The sequence below is a fragment of the Chrysemys picta genome, chromosome 2, assembly GCF_011386835.1.
Source record: "Chrysemys picta bellii isolate R12L10 chromosome 2, ASM1138683v2, whole genome shotgun sequence".
In the NCBI taxonomy this organism is placed as follows: domain Eukaryota; kingdom Metazoa; phylum Chordata; order Testudines; family Emydidae; genus Chrysemys; species Chrysemys picta.
The window spans coordinates 17,583,449-17,598,174 of NC_088792.1; the positions used below are offsets into that span (position 1 = coordinate 17,583,449).

Sequence of the window (14,726 nt, forward strand, 5' to 3'; positions counted from 1 at the left end):
ATAATCCTACAAAAATTGCTAAGTGTTAGATATTTTTGAACCTGGACATTAGTGTTTTTTGCTCCTTTGTAACACAGGTTTAGTGTATTGGGGAAAGACGCTTCCAAACAGTTTCAGTGCTATCAAAATTGTTTCCGTAGAATGTGGTATTCCGAAAAGGGGCCTCAGGTCCCATTAACAACCAGAAGGCAAAATCTTAGCTAAGCTCAGAGTCAGGAACAGAGCACTTGTTGTCATAAAGCCATATTAAGCTATTAGATCTAGTGCTGTCAAGACTTAATTTCTCAAATAGACTACATTTGAGCCAAAAGAAGAGATGCTACAGGAGGTGTGTCACTTCAGGGCCTTCCAGTTAAAAAAAATCGCCTGTAACCATCATACGCTTACTGTTTGTGAGGCAAAAATAAGTCTGTATGCAGTTCAGCTGTAGTTGTCTCTTCGCTACTTCCAGTAAGTCACACGAGTTTAGTCAAGCTATAAAGATAAGCAACTGCACCATCCAAGAAGTCATGTCGGAATTTCTAAAGAAAAGAGTTCAGGCTAAATCAAACATTATGTCTTACTACAACCAACTTAAGAATAAAACAGATTTTCAGCTCACACATTTAAAATGAACTGATATTATATACAGCAAGCAGTATTTTAAGCGACCATTCAAGGGAGTAGAAATAGCTCAACTAAGGTTGTATACAAATGAAAATGGAGCAGAGTTGTACTACCTGGAATACTTTGGTGTTTTCAGATAGGATGCTCAAACATGGTATTACGTAGGTTAGACTTACATATATGCAACAGGCTTGGAAATCAGATGGACCTTTGTTCTGCTCAGTATAGCACGCCTTAGAATGGTTCTCTGCTGTATAGGATAGCATACTGAAGTAGTATTCTTTAAGCGATTCAAAACTGCAAAGAGCCAGGAACTGCACAGACAAAGCCAACATGCTTGGTTTTAGAGAACAGTTGGCCAACTGCAGGAACAGCCAATATGACATTGATCAGTTAAGGGCAACGGCAACCATTTAGCTCTCTGGACTAATAGCTACTTCTGAAAATGAGAGGATGGAAAGAACATCCAGCTTTTCTAACGCAACTGAAAATGTTGCCTACAGCAGCACTGCCAGTATGCCCATCTTGGCCAAGAAATACTATAAAATGAGGGTATAAAATAACTTGGTGGATGCACATTTAAGAATGAGAGTTAAGAGTTCTAAGAATAGAAGGCAATGCTAAAATTTAACCTTCGCCTGTACTACAAAAATCTACTTGAATTATTTCCCTCCTCTCCCTCAGAAAGAATACCAAAGAGAAAACAGATAGGAAGAACCAAAAAACTCAATAGTTGTGTTTCACACTACTCCTCCCAAAACCTTGCAAATGCAAAAAATTAAGCCTGTGATGAGAACCCATTTGATAATTATTCCTGCTCAGTGCTCTAGAGAATGTTACACAGGGATAATGGCCAAATGTAAGATTGGACAGAACTTCCCTCTGGAATATTATGAGTGTATGTAAGTACGGAGCACTATATAGTTAATCAAAGCAAACAAACAAACAAAAAAACAGGGCATTTAAAAAGGTGGTGGACCTCAGTGTTTTGGGGTAGGAAGCTGTCCAGTCCCAGCTGCGCTCCAGCTGTAGGAATTACTATATCTTCAGGCAGATATCAAGGGACATGATGGAAAGGGGCCATGACCTGGACGCACTGCAGTGCAGGGTTAAAGTGAAGGAGCTGCGGAATTCCTACCGCAAAGCGTGCAAGGCAAATCGTCGCTCCGGTGCCCCCGCAACCTGCCATTTCTACAAAGAGCTGCACGCAGTACTTGGGGGCGACCCCCACCTCCACTCCGAAGACCACCATGGACACTTCAGAGCCTGGTTCAACAAGACAGGAGGAGGAAAGAGGGAGCGAGGATGCTGAGCGAGAAGGGAGGCATTCCAGCATTCCTAGATGCGTGCAGACAGGAGCTGTTTTCAAGCCAAGAGGAAGGTAGCCAGTCACAATGGACAGTGCTGGGAGAAGGACAAATACCAGAGAAGGTGCCCGGTAAATGGCTTTTATTTTGGGAAGGAAGTTGTTCGGTGCGGGCTCTTGGGACGAGGAGGGTTAGGGCTGCATGCATGCTTAGATGCAGAATAAGACATTGATGTGCTCTCTCACATCGCAGTAATCGGCCTCAGTGATCTCTTCCAAGGTCTCATGCAGAAGCTGGGCAATCCGCTTGCGCAGGTTCCTTGGCAGAGGTACTGTGCTCCTTGTCCCAGTAAGGCTAACATGACTGCGCCACTGTGCTGTGAGGGGCGGGAGGACCATTACCGCACACAGGCAAGCTGCATATGGGCCAGGGCGGAAGCCGCATTGTAGTAGAAGACACTCCCTTGCTTCCCAGGTCACCCTCAGCGGCGAGATATCTTTCAGGACGAACTCATCCTGTGGAAAATGTGTGGACAGCATTCAGTATAGGGGCCCCCCGCAGCTGTTGGCTCTCCCCAAGGCACAGAACCCCAGAGGACAGTACAGACATGAAACAATCAATCCCCCTTGCCCCTGTGCTTACTCACTATTTTGGGGCTCCTTTGAGTTATATGCGCTCGCTTTGGGACTGGCAATTTCTGCTATTGTGTACACTGTGCTTGTCTTTAAGTACGGCTGAATCATTGCTCTGTCTGGTGTGAACAATGCTGCCTCCGTTAAGTGTTGCATTTTGGCTTTACAGATGCAACCTTGAGATCCCAGCTGTCCTTGTTATCAGACGAAAGACTCCAAAGAATCAGGAAGTGTCCGCGAAGAAGCAAAGAGGACATGCTGCATGAAGTCATGCAGCAGTCCCTTAACCAAAAATCAAAAAAAGTGCAGGAGTGGCAGGAGAGTGAAAGGAGGGTCCGCCAGCAGAATGCGGATCACTGGCACCAAAGCACAGAGCGGCTGCTAAGCATCATGGAGCGCCAAGCGGACTTGATACAGGTGCTCATAGCAATGATGGGGGTGGGGGGAGAGCACTTCCATGCCTGCCCTCCCCGCCCCTGGCAGCTCTTGTCCCAAAACTCTCTCTTTTCCTTGAGCCCCCATGTCACCGCCAACCCACTTTCCCCAACATCCGGGTTCTTATTGCCACCAGCTGCCTCCAACACCTTTAGCTTCACCACCCAACCCTGCAAACTACGACCCTTACCCACTGCACTCAACCCCCCATCACCATGCATTTTAGCCAGCCTGAAGTGCAGCACTCATTGCACGGCACTCCAGACAGGAAGGCTGAGTACGATAACAGGACATACGCAAATCTGTGATTGTCCTGTTCCCCACCCCATCCCCTTCCCTCATCCCATACAGCACAGATGTGTCATGCCCTTTTTGTTTCCCAGGCAGTTGTGTTTCTTTTCAATAAATGATTTTTTTGGCTTTAAAAACCATTATTTATTATTGCATTAAGTAAAAAATACCGCAGCCCCGGAAAGCAACAGGCACTGCAAGTCAGTGCATCATACATAGCAAACACAGATTCCTACTAACATTGGAACCACTGCACTTCACTCCCGTGCAGGGCACCAAACATTACTGGTGGCTTTCAGCCTCAAATTGCTCTCTCAAGGCATCCCTAATCCTTGCAGCCCTGGGCTGGGCCCCTCTAATAGCCCTGCTCTCCGGCTGTTCAAATTCAGCCTCCAAGTGTTGAGCCTCTGAGGTCCATGCTTGAGTGAATCTTTCACCCTCCTGTTATGGAGGGTACAGGGCAGATATAACCGTGGGGATGTTGTCATTGGCCAGGTCCAGCTTCCCATACAGACAGCGCCAGCGGCCCTTTAAACAGCCAATAGCACACTCCACAGTCATTCTGCACTGACTCAGCCTGTTGAACCGCTCCTTGCTGCTGTCAAGACTCCCGGTGTAGGGTTTCATAAGCCATGGCATTAAAGGGTAAGCGGGGTCTCCAAGAATCACAGTGGGCATTTCGACTTCCCCTATGGTGATCATCTGGTCTGGGAAGAAAGTCCTGGCTTGCAGCTTCCTGACTTGGCCTGTGTTCTGAAAGATGCATGTGTCATGCACCTTTCCAGACCAGCCTGCATTAATGTCAATGAAACGGCCATGGTGATCCACAAGCTCCTGGAGAACCATAGAGAAATATCCCTTCCGATTTATGTACTCTGAGGCTAGGTGGGCTGGTGCTAGAATTGGAATATGCGTCCCATCTATCACCCCTCCGCAGTTAGGGAATCCCATTTGTGCAAAGCCAGCCACAATGTCATGCACATTACCCAGAGTCACGGTTCTTCTGAGTAGGATGTCATTAATGGCCCTGCAAACTTGCATCAACACGATTCCAACAGTAGACTTTCCCACTCCAAACTGGTTAGTGACAGATCGGTAGCTGCTAGAGTTGCCACCTTCCAGATTTCAATAGCCACCTGCTTCTCCACCGGCAGGGCAGCTCTCAATCTTGTGTCCTTGTGCTGCAGGGTGGGGACGAGCTCTGCACACAGTCCCATGAAAGTGTTTTTTCTCATCCGAAAGTTCTGCAGCCACTGCTTGTCATCCCAGACTTGCATGACAATGTGATCCCACCATTCGGTGCTTGTTTTCCCGAGCCCAAAAGTAGCATTCCACTGTGGTGAGCATGTCTGTGGATACCACAAGCAATCTCGTGTCGTATGTATTATGCGAGTCAACATCATCGGCGGACTTCTCACTGTCAGTTTGTAGCTTAAGGAGTAACTACCGCAATTCGCGACGTGCTGGCAAGACCCATTAGCATATTCCTCAGCAGTTTGGGATCCATTCCCGCAGACCGAAAGGGAAGACTGAGCGCGCAGTACAAAAAACCTTGAAAGATGGTGCCAAATGTGGACGGAAGCACAGGGATTGCTGGGATGCGAAGCTACGCATCACGGGGCATTGGGACAGGACCCAGAATACCCCGCACCCCACCCCACCCCCTTCCCACAAGCCACAGGGCCAGAATGGGAAGAGGTGCTCTGTGGGATAGCTGCCCATAATACACTGCTCCCAATGCCGCTGCAAGTGCCGCAAATGTGGCCACACCAGTGCGCTTGCAGCTGACAGTGTGAACACACTGCAGCGCTTTCCTGGCTGTGGTCTCCGAGGGCTGGTTTAACTCACAGCGCTCTACATCTGCAACTGTAGCCATGCCCCAAGTCTAACTGTAAGGCACAAGAGATATTACCCATGGCTGCTAGTTGAAACTGCTAATGGTGTAAGGAGGAACTAAGAGACAGCTGGCCCCGCTCCACCCCCTCCCTGGATCCTGGGGACTTTGGACACTGCTGGCAAGGAGACGCCATTGGAAGAATGCACACTAGAAGTAGAATATGTAGTGATAATCACTGAAAGAACCCATATTCTAATTATGGCTCAGCTAATTTGGTCATAGATCCTGGATGTGTTGTAAGAACTTTGAGTTTCTACCCATAGTGCACTACACATCAACACAAGCACTCCTGGTGAGTACATGCAGCACTGATGTAAGCAACCAAGCATGCACACGCACAAGCCATATATTAACTGTGGCAGCTTTATGCTGATATAACTTGCATGGACCAAAGTTTGTAGTACAGACATGGACTTAGTATGCTTTGACTTACTACCACTTCAAACAGCAGTACATCAAAGCACACTATGAAACTTTTAGAGCACTATAGCAACGTCCACCACACTGGACATTACTGCACAGCAAGCTAGTGCACTGTAGATTCACACCCTGGCGTGCCATACTAACTCACTATGTAGATAAGTCCTTGATGTTTTAATTATTCAACATATATTCCTACAGCTAGACAGTATTTAAAATAAATTCTTGCAGGTCACTGTTGAGAGCCACAGGAAGTTAAAGTAGACTAGTGTTTTACTTTAGTCTGATACTGATGCCAGATTCAATTATAAAGTGTTAAGTGGCTGCATTGTAGACGCCAAAGAATTGTTTGGCACTTCCATAAGACAGCACTGCACACCCTGACATCCAGCATTTAATTGCAGCAGAACCTACCCTTGTAAGTTATTTACTGTATTCTAAACAATAGACTTTCAACTTTTGTATAAATATAGCAATAGCAGGATCCGTGCCTCGTTCAAACACAGAATCCCTTCCTTTCATACAAAAATGTTAACCCTTGGTTGAGTGAGCTAGCATTGAGTCAGAAAACTACAAGCATAAACATTTAAGGATCTGACAGAGAAAATAATATAAAGCAGGCAAGTCAAGAGTTAATCCTAGCAGTGTCCTTAAATAACCCTACTGTGGCTTGATATTACAGCTGAACATGCTGCCTCTAGTGTACCAGCTACTGTTAAAAAGTTTACTGCACTAAGTTTGACGGCTAAAAGGTAAAACCAATCATAAAAAGAAGTTTTTAATTAAAAATGGTATTTAAGTCTTATTTTAGTCCCCTGCTGGGAGCAGCCATTTTGTTTATCTTGGTATTCTAGAGCATCCCCACTGTAAAGACTGTTTAATCCAGTTCTCAGTCAAAGACTTTTTAGTTTTAATAATGTTACTAATTAAGTATTAAATATTGCATAAATCCTGACCATTAGAATTTAACGTTAGGTCCTAGGTGAGTCTAATGCAATGGCTTTGGTGTGTTACAGGCCCCACTAATACTGTAGTAACATGCTTGGACATGACAGCAGGTTTTTGTTCTCCGTCAGACACAATAGTGACACTGGCTATTTAGTATGTAATAGAAGTATCTGTTCCCTCTGATTTAATACTGAATGGATACCGCATCACGATGTTATGAGTCCTGTACTGAGAGGTGCCATCATTCAAAATGACTTAAAAGCAAACTCCTGACTCCATTTGTAATATTAGAAATACTGTAACTTTTTGCCAGAATAAAGGGATGTTTGCTCCATCTTCCTGCACAAATGCTTAAATTCCCCAGTACAGTGTTTGTGATCTGCCCTACTATAAATGCTATAGAGATGTCACAGTCCACTCCAGAGATGGCTGCATTATTTCGTGCATTTTTTGTTTATACTTGACAAGCATGAAGGCTTTCAAATGACTATGTCAAGAAAAGTGAGCCAAGGTTCATAACACACTGATAGGGTTTCTAAACCACACACAGAGACTAAAGCTTTGTCTACACTGGACTTTCACTGGTAAAACTTTTTGTCATTGGGGGGGGGGAGAGAGCACACCCCCAAACGACAAAAATTTTACCGACGAAAAGCACTGGTGTGAACAGTGCTTTGTCGGCAGGAGAGCTCTCCTACTAACAAACCACTTGTTGGGGGTAGAATTTTTTTTTGCAGCGGGAGAGGTCTCTCTGACAAAGAGTGGCTACACCTTTTAGTGCCACGGCTCTAGCAGCACATCTGTGTTGCTAAAAGGAGCGTACTGTAAAGATAGCCTGAGGCTATGGCTACATTACAGTTTAGGTTGATATAACTCATGTTGCTCAGAGGTATGAATAAGCCACCGCCGGAGCATTGCAAGTTCCACTGACCTAAGCGCGGGCCGCAGGGACGTGCTGGCCGCCACTTCCCGCAGCTCCCATTGGCTGAGAACGGCTAACCTCGGCCACTGGGAACTGCGGGGGGGCTGTGACTGCAGATGGTCAATATAAACAAAACGTCTCGCGGCCCGCCAGCTGATTATTGTGATGGGCCACGTGCTAAAGGTTGCCAACCCCTGCTCTACACCCAGATAAGCATGCCACATCGTGCAAAACCTGAGAAAAGCCTGGGCTACACTAGCAAGGGGGTTAGAACTAAGATACGCAACTTCAGCTATGCTATTCGCTGAAGTTGCATATCTTAGTATAGCTGATACACGTATCTATTTGCGTAGCTGAAGTCGAAGTATCTTAGTTCGACGTACCTGGCCGTCCTCATGGTGGCAAGTCGACTGTCGTGGCTCCCCCGTCAACTCCACTTACTCCTCCTGCCAAGGTGGAGTATGGGTGTCGATTAGCGGATCGATTTATCGCATCCAGACGAGACGCGATAATCGATCCCCGATACATCAAACACTACCCGCCAATCCAGCAGGTAGTATGTACCCAAAGTCATAAGAGACAATCCAGCTAAAAGACAGGCAGGTCACCAAAAGCCCAATTAGCTTTTTTTAAGTTCTATGAGGGACTAACACAGAAAAGACTCTTTTTCAGATCACTTCTGAGGGGTGGTCTGCAGTATGAAATTGGGTTGGTATAACTATATCAATCAGATGTGAAAAATCCACCCGAACAATGCAGTTAAACCAACCTAACCCCCAGTGTAGACAGAGACTTCTCTCGTTGATCTAGATCAGAGGTCTCAAACATGCGACCCGCGGGACTCTGGGCGTGTGGCCCGCCAAGCTCCCTGCGCCACCCCCCTGCCTACCCGTGGGATTACCCCCTGTGGCATTGCAAGTCCTGCGCTGCTGTCTGACGCAGCTGGCAGCACGCCCCTTCGGGCCGGGGGAGGAGGGGGAAGGAGGCAGAGAGCTCCTGCATTGTCTCCTTCCAGGCACCGCCCCCTGCAGCTCCCATTGGCCGGGAAAAGGGAACCGCGGCCAATGGGAGCTTCGTGGGCGGTACCTAGAGGAGCGGCAAGAGCAGTGCATGCACAGAACCCTGAGCCCCCCCTCTCCCTCCCCCAGGGGCTGCAGGGACATGGTTCCAGCTGCTTCCTGGAACAGAGCGGCACGGGGCCAGGGCAGGCAGGCAGGGAGCCTGCCCTGGCCCCACTGCGCGCTGCTGCTACCCCAGAGCTGCTCTAGGTAAGCGGCACTGGGCTGGAGCTCGCACCTTGAACCCCTCCCACACCCCAACCCCCTGCCCTGAGCCCCCTGCCACATCCCACACCCCTCCTGCACCCCAACTCCCTGCCCTGAGCCCCCTGCCACATCCCACACCCCTCCTGCACCCCAACCCCCTGCCCTGAGCCCCCTGCCACATGCCACACCCCTCCTGCACCCCAACCCCGTGCCCTGAGCCCCGACACACCCCTCCTGCATCCCAACCCCCTGCCCTGAGCCCCTGACACATCCCTCCTGCACCCCAACCCCCTGCCCTGAGCCCCTGACACATCCCTCCTGCACCCCAACCCCCTGCCCTGAGCCCCCGCCACATCCCACACTCCTCCTGCACTCCCTGCCCTGAGCCACCTACCGCACCCCTCACCCTCTTGCACTCCACCCACCAACTCCCTACCCTGAGCCCCCTGCCGTACCCTGCACACCACCTGCAACTTCCTGCCCTGAGCCCCCACCGCACCCTGCACCCTTTCTGCACCCCCTGGGGGTAGTGTTAGGGTGGGGACTTTGGGGAAGGGGTTGGAATGGGGCAGGGAAGGAGTGGGGCATGGGCGGGGCCTAATAGAAGGGGTGGAGTGGGGGCGGGGCCAGAGGCAGCAAGGGGAGGTGTCAGTGATGCGGCCCTCAGTGGTCATTTGAGTTTGAGACCCCTGATCTAGATACTGCCTCTTGGGGAGGTGGATTACCTACGCTGACAGGAGAATCTCTACTGCTGGCACAGGTAGAGTCTTCACTGAAGTGCTACAGCAGCTCAGCTGCAGTGTTTTAAGTGTAGACCAGCCCTAATTAAATCTGAACCTTCAGATAAGGTAAGTTCTCATTCCTTAAGCTTATGTCCTCAGCTACGTATCTAAGACCTGCAGGAAAAAAATGTCACGTCCAAAGGTCCATCATACCACAGCAGATACATTGAGACCTTAGAGTTGGGGATAATACTTTACGGAAGCCCAACCAGCCACCTTGTCAAGGCTATTCTAACAAATTACCTTATTTAAGAAATGGACATGTCTTCCCACTAGAATAAAGTGTGTCTGCCTCAAATAGATAATCCACAATAAGATGATCCAATGGCAAACATCAGACCCATCTATGCTGCTTTTCAGCAAATTGTCTGCCATCCTCAAGAGACTCAAACAACTCAAAACAGCCTCACATTCTTACTTCATTTCATCTCATGCAAACCTATTATTCTCACACTGAATTTTCAAGTATTTTATTTTCTGAACATTAACCATCAGGCTACACAAAACATGTAGATTCTTTTTAAAGTTCATAATTTTTAAAAAACTTCTATGCCATCATTGTTTAGGATGCAAATATTAGTTGACTTTATCAGAGTCTATGAATGTTCTGAATACTAAATAGCTGATTAACCCTAGCTACTAGAGTTTGGTAACAGAGTCAAGTTCCTCCCACAATGAAGAAACTGCTAGTTATTTTCTGGGAAAATAATCACCTGGCTTCTAACCTAACTGCCTGCATCTTGTGGAGTCAAAACAACCACCTTGTCCACATTCAGAAGTTGGAATGGTTTAACTTAAATTGGAGTGCTGTCTTTTCAGTAAGCAGTCTCCTCAACTTTCCTCTCCTGACAGCAATAGTGTGGTCGAGTATCTTTCCAAACATCTAAAGGAGACTGGGGTATGGATGAGTGCAACGTGGCTGAAGCTCAATCCAGACAAAACAGAGATGGTAGTTTGGAGGAAAGCAAGTGGAGTGTACGGGAGAGACTATGTCTGACCTTCCGGATGAGGGTGTTTGTCCATTAGTTACTCATGTTTGCAGCATGGGTGTCTGTTTAGATTCTCAATTATTGATGGTTTATCAATTTTTGGCAATAGGAAAGATGGACTTCTCAATTGTACTTAGCAACATCTCGTGGATATGGACCTCTATGACAAAGCATCAGTTGTGATCTCAAGATTAGGCTACTGAAATACACTTCTTGGGAGTACATCTTAAAATCTACTCAGAAAATTAAGACTAGATGGAATGTGGAAGGCTGCTTTGTAACTAGTGTGCCAAACATTACATCATGCTTAATGATCTGAATTGGCGGCTTATGATTTTCCAGGTGTTGGCTTTAACCTATAAAGCTGCAAACAGCCTAGGCCCTGCCTACTCAAGTGACTCTCTCTCCACGCCATATCGCCAGAGTCAAGATTGGTGTGGGTATTAATGAGATGAAGCATTCTTGATTTGAAAGAGAACTGTTGGCAGAACATTCTCTAAAAGGGTCCTTCAGTTTTGGAATTAGCCCCAGTCTTGCTCAGAAATTGCTCTGCAGAACATGCTGCAAAGCTCAAATTTTAGGGAGCTTTCAAAAGTGAGCGCTTGAGAGAGGGTTTTAGGCAGAGTATCTTTCCTCATTTTTCTTGCGCTCAAGCCTTGATCCATTATTGCTTTATCTGGTGGAGGTTGTCAATGTTTCTCTACTGAGTAGAGCTTTTGAAGCCATTGTCAGTCTCCTAGATACTAACAATAAGCTAGGAATCTTATCACTTCAATGTCCTTCATCAATAAACAGTTTTACAGAATGAAAGCAACGTTCCAATGAACTCTTTAGTATTTCTTGCTGTAGTTTGAATTATTTACTAAAACAAGTGCATGAAAAACATTTGAGACTATATTCAGGAATTCTAGCCTAAAGGCTTCCCTCATAACTTATAGTGGTCAGAGATTGTTTGCAGTGTTGTTGTACCCATGTGGCTTCCAGGATATTAGAAGAACAAGGTGGGTGAGGTAGTATCTATTTTTGGACCAAGAAAGACAAGCTTTCAAGCTCACCAGACCCGAAGAAGAGCTCTGTGTAGCTCAAAAGCTTGTCTTTCTTGGTCCAATAAAAGATATTACCTCATCCACCATAGAATATCAGAATTGGAAGGGACCTCAGGAGGTCATCTAGTACAACCCCCTGCTCATGTCTCTTTAGTGGCCAGAAAGAAAGAATTGAGTTGAGACTTAATCCATTTCTAGAATCAAATCACTCAAATGGTAGAAGTACAGGGAGGGACCCATATTCTATAGGGAAGTAACTGATGTTACTCACTTTTAAGCAGTTACATAACTTTATGTTAAACAGTCTTACCACCTACTTTTTAGCATGCATCCTTTTTATTACTGTACACGTGACTGTAGAAACACCCATTCTTATATAGCGTATAGCACTTTGTTACTCTTCTATCCAACAAAATTCAACATTTGGGGGCTTTTCTGCTGAATTGGGGCCTAATTGAGTAAATTCAGCCAATTAATATTTAACATTTATATTGCAGTTGTTACTGAAAGCCCCCTGTTGTGCGCAGACCAAGTACAGAGATTTTATTCTCCTTCATGTTTCACAACTATTTAAATATAGGCCCCTACTGAAGATCACATTTTCAATTTTTACTAATCACAGAGGTGACACAGGGAGTGGCTTAGCTATGTTAATTTTTAAAACGTTTCTTTTGTTGCAAGATCAGAAATTGTGTTCCATTAAAGCCAGGAGAACCCTAAGATCTACCTGAAGAAAAGGGTAATCAGAGTGTGGGCAGACAAAGAAAAACGGATTATAACTGTTAGTTTCAGACTGCAGCTGGATGGTTCTGGGGAATTCTTCTGCTTGGGTTAATTTGCATGGGCCAACAGCAGTATTGCTGCACATGTTCAGTGAAGCAATAAGGCACAGACCCAGCACTGCACTGGCAACACTACTATATAAACCTGGAGCATCTTAATAAATTTGGGATGAGAAAAACATCCAGAGACCAGCCATCAAAAAGAAGGGATGTCCCTCGAGACTGAGGCTAGAGCAGAGTCACAAGTGGGAGGAAAAGAGACACAGGGAGGAAAAGAGACACAGGGCGAACTGGACATTTAACACAACAGTATATTTCACCCAGACAGGTGCAAATCAATTCCAGAGGAAGAATCTAGCAGCAAGAGAGGGCTTATGTCCTTTGTGCAGGGGCCTGTGGGGGAATTAATAGTGAAAAGAATCACCCCATAGCTTCCCTGAACCAATGGAACTGATGCACCCCAAGTAATGTACCTAGTTGGTATCTCAGCAATCACATCTCAAGGGCTCATAATTACTAAAAAGGTTCTGGGCAAACAATCACTCCATCAAACACACAACAGCCTGTAGGAAAACATGAGAATTCATGTAAACCCTGATTAAGTGACTGTTTTATATTAGACATTTTGACTTGGTAGCAAGAATGATAGCTTTACAGTGAGCCATAAACAGTGGGCATCACGCCTTTCAGTAAGATAGCAGGCACCTGGCCATTAGGATTAAGAATACTTCGCACAAGAAGCGTTTCTGGCCAGGTGCCCTTTTCAGAAAGCCGCACGAGAGGGCTAGGTGAGGTCTCCCGGTAATGGCTCGTTGATCGGCACACTGCCCCTCTCCTAGCCCGACGGCCCTGAGGCCAGCCTGATCCCGAGGCAGGCGGCGCTCTCACCTCCAGGGCCGAGCACGGTGCCAGCCATCAGACCGGCGAGGAAGGCGGCTTCTTTCCGTCACTCGGATCACTTTCTGGCGGCACCACGCACGTTTAGTGCGCCCCAAGCTCTGGGGGAGTGAAGCTCCCGGACTCCCCGCTCCCCCGGGCCCATGGCAGCTCCCGGCCGGGCTACACCTGTCGCTGGGGCCTCTCAGCGCAGGGTGCGGAACCAGCCCGCAGGACGCTCAGCAGGAAGGGAACCCCCTCCTCGGGTTCGGCCAGGCTCGCAGCCCAGAGCCGCTGCCGAGCTCCCGCCGCACTCCCCGCCTCCGGGGAGACTCACCCGCGGCAACCAGCCCGGCCACTCACCAGTAGCCGCCCCAGCCTCCACACGGCAAGTTTCCTAGGGCCGCAGCCCGGTCCCGGGCTCTCCAGAGCGGCCACCCAGCCTGCCCGAGCGCCTGCCGCCGCCCCAGCCTCTCCCCCCGGCCCGGCAGCTTCGACTCCCCCACCGCCCCCGCTGCGGGAACCACAGCCCCGCGCTCACCCACGCTCCGGTAGCCCAGGATCGCGATCTTGCGGGACTTGGACGGCGGCATCTTCTCCCCGCCCGGCCCCGACCCACATCAAGGGCGGCGGCTCCGGCTGAGGCGGCGGCGAGGCGGGCCGGCGGGACTGGACGGGAGACCCCGAGGGCGAGAGAAAGAGGAGACGGCGACGAGCGACATGCAGGGACCGGCGGCCGCACCGACCGGACAGGGCTCCCTACGCGCAGCAGCAGCGCTGTCCTCACGTGACCTCTACATCACCAGCCGCACGTCGCTGAACGTCGTTACGTCACGAAGCGAGTCTGCGATTGCGGAGTTAAAAACCGGCCGGAAACGCGAGGGCGCGGAAAACTCGCTGCGTCATGCTCTGCCTTCACACCTCCCCTTAGCTACGGGGCCAGTACGACCTCTGATTGGGCCTGAACCGTAATGTAGGTTATACTATCCGGCACGAGATTGGCAGCGGGTTGTGGACGCTGACTAGCCAGCGCTAACGATTGGCTGTATTTGAAGGGTGAGGCGGGGCTAAATGGTGGAGCAGCTAAATCGTGATTGGTGGCGAGCGTAGAGATGCGCATGCGTGAGCGATGGGGGCCTTACTGGGGTTGGTTGGTTTAGACTCAATCGGCCTTGCGCCCTGACTCTGGGGCGTGGGTGGGGATGCTTGGGGGAGCGCGCGCGCGCGCGCGCTCGGGCGTGGTGGCGGTTGGGCCGGGCCCTGTTTTGAATATGCCGCTTTTCCTAGCGCTGCGAAACCCGCCTGCTCACGCGCTGTGCCAGGGACGTGCCTGTGCCTTGGGGGCGGGGCGTTGTGGGGCCTCTCTGCTTGTTCGAGTAACCCCCGCGCCCAGCCGAACCGAACCGCGCCTTCGCCCGCTCCGCGCCGCTGGGGCAGAGGCCGCTCCAGCCATGGGGCAGCCCCGCGGAGGGGCAGCTGCCCTGGGCTGCAGATTGGCCCGGGTGCACCTTCGTGGTGACGGAAAAGC

The 14,726-nt window shown here is 48.8% G+C and overlaps 1 protein-coding gene across 2 annotated transcripts in view; it reads right to left on the reverse strand.

Moving 5' to 3' along the window:
* RHEB (Ras homolog, mTORC1 binding) overlaps positions 1-14,240 on the reverse strand; it is a 62,847-nt gene extending 48,607 nt beyond the window's left edge. The window contains exon 1 of one of the 2 annotated variants that reach the window (XM_005297167.5): positions 13,740-14,240. In XM_005297167.5, the coding sequence (XP_005297224.1) occupies positions 13,740-13,791 (52 nt within the window). In that variant the 5' untranslated portion in view covers positions 13,792-14,240. The remainder of the gene's footprint in view (positions 1-13,739) is intronic. The other variant, XM_042859330.2, reaches the window with a different exon arrangement.
* Between the last annotated feature and the right edge of the window lie 486 nt (positions 14,241-14,726).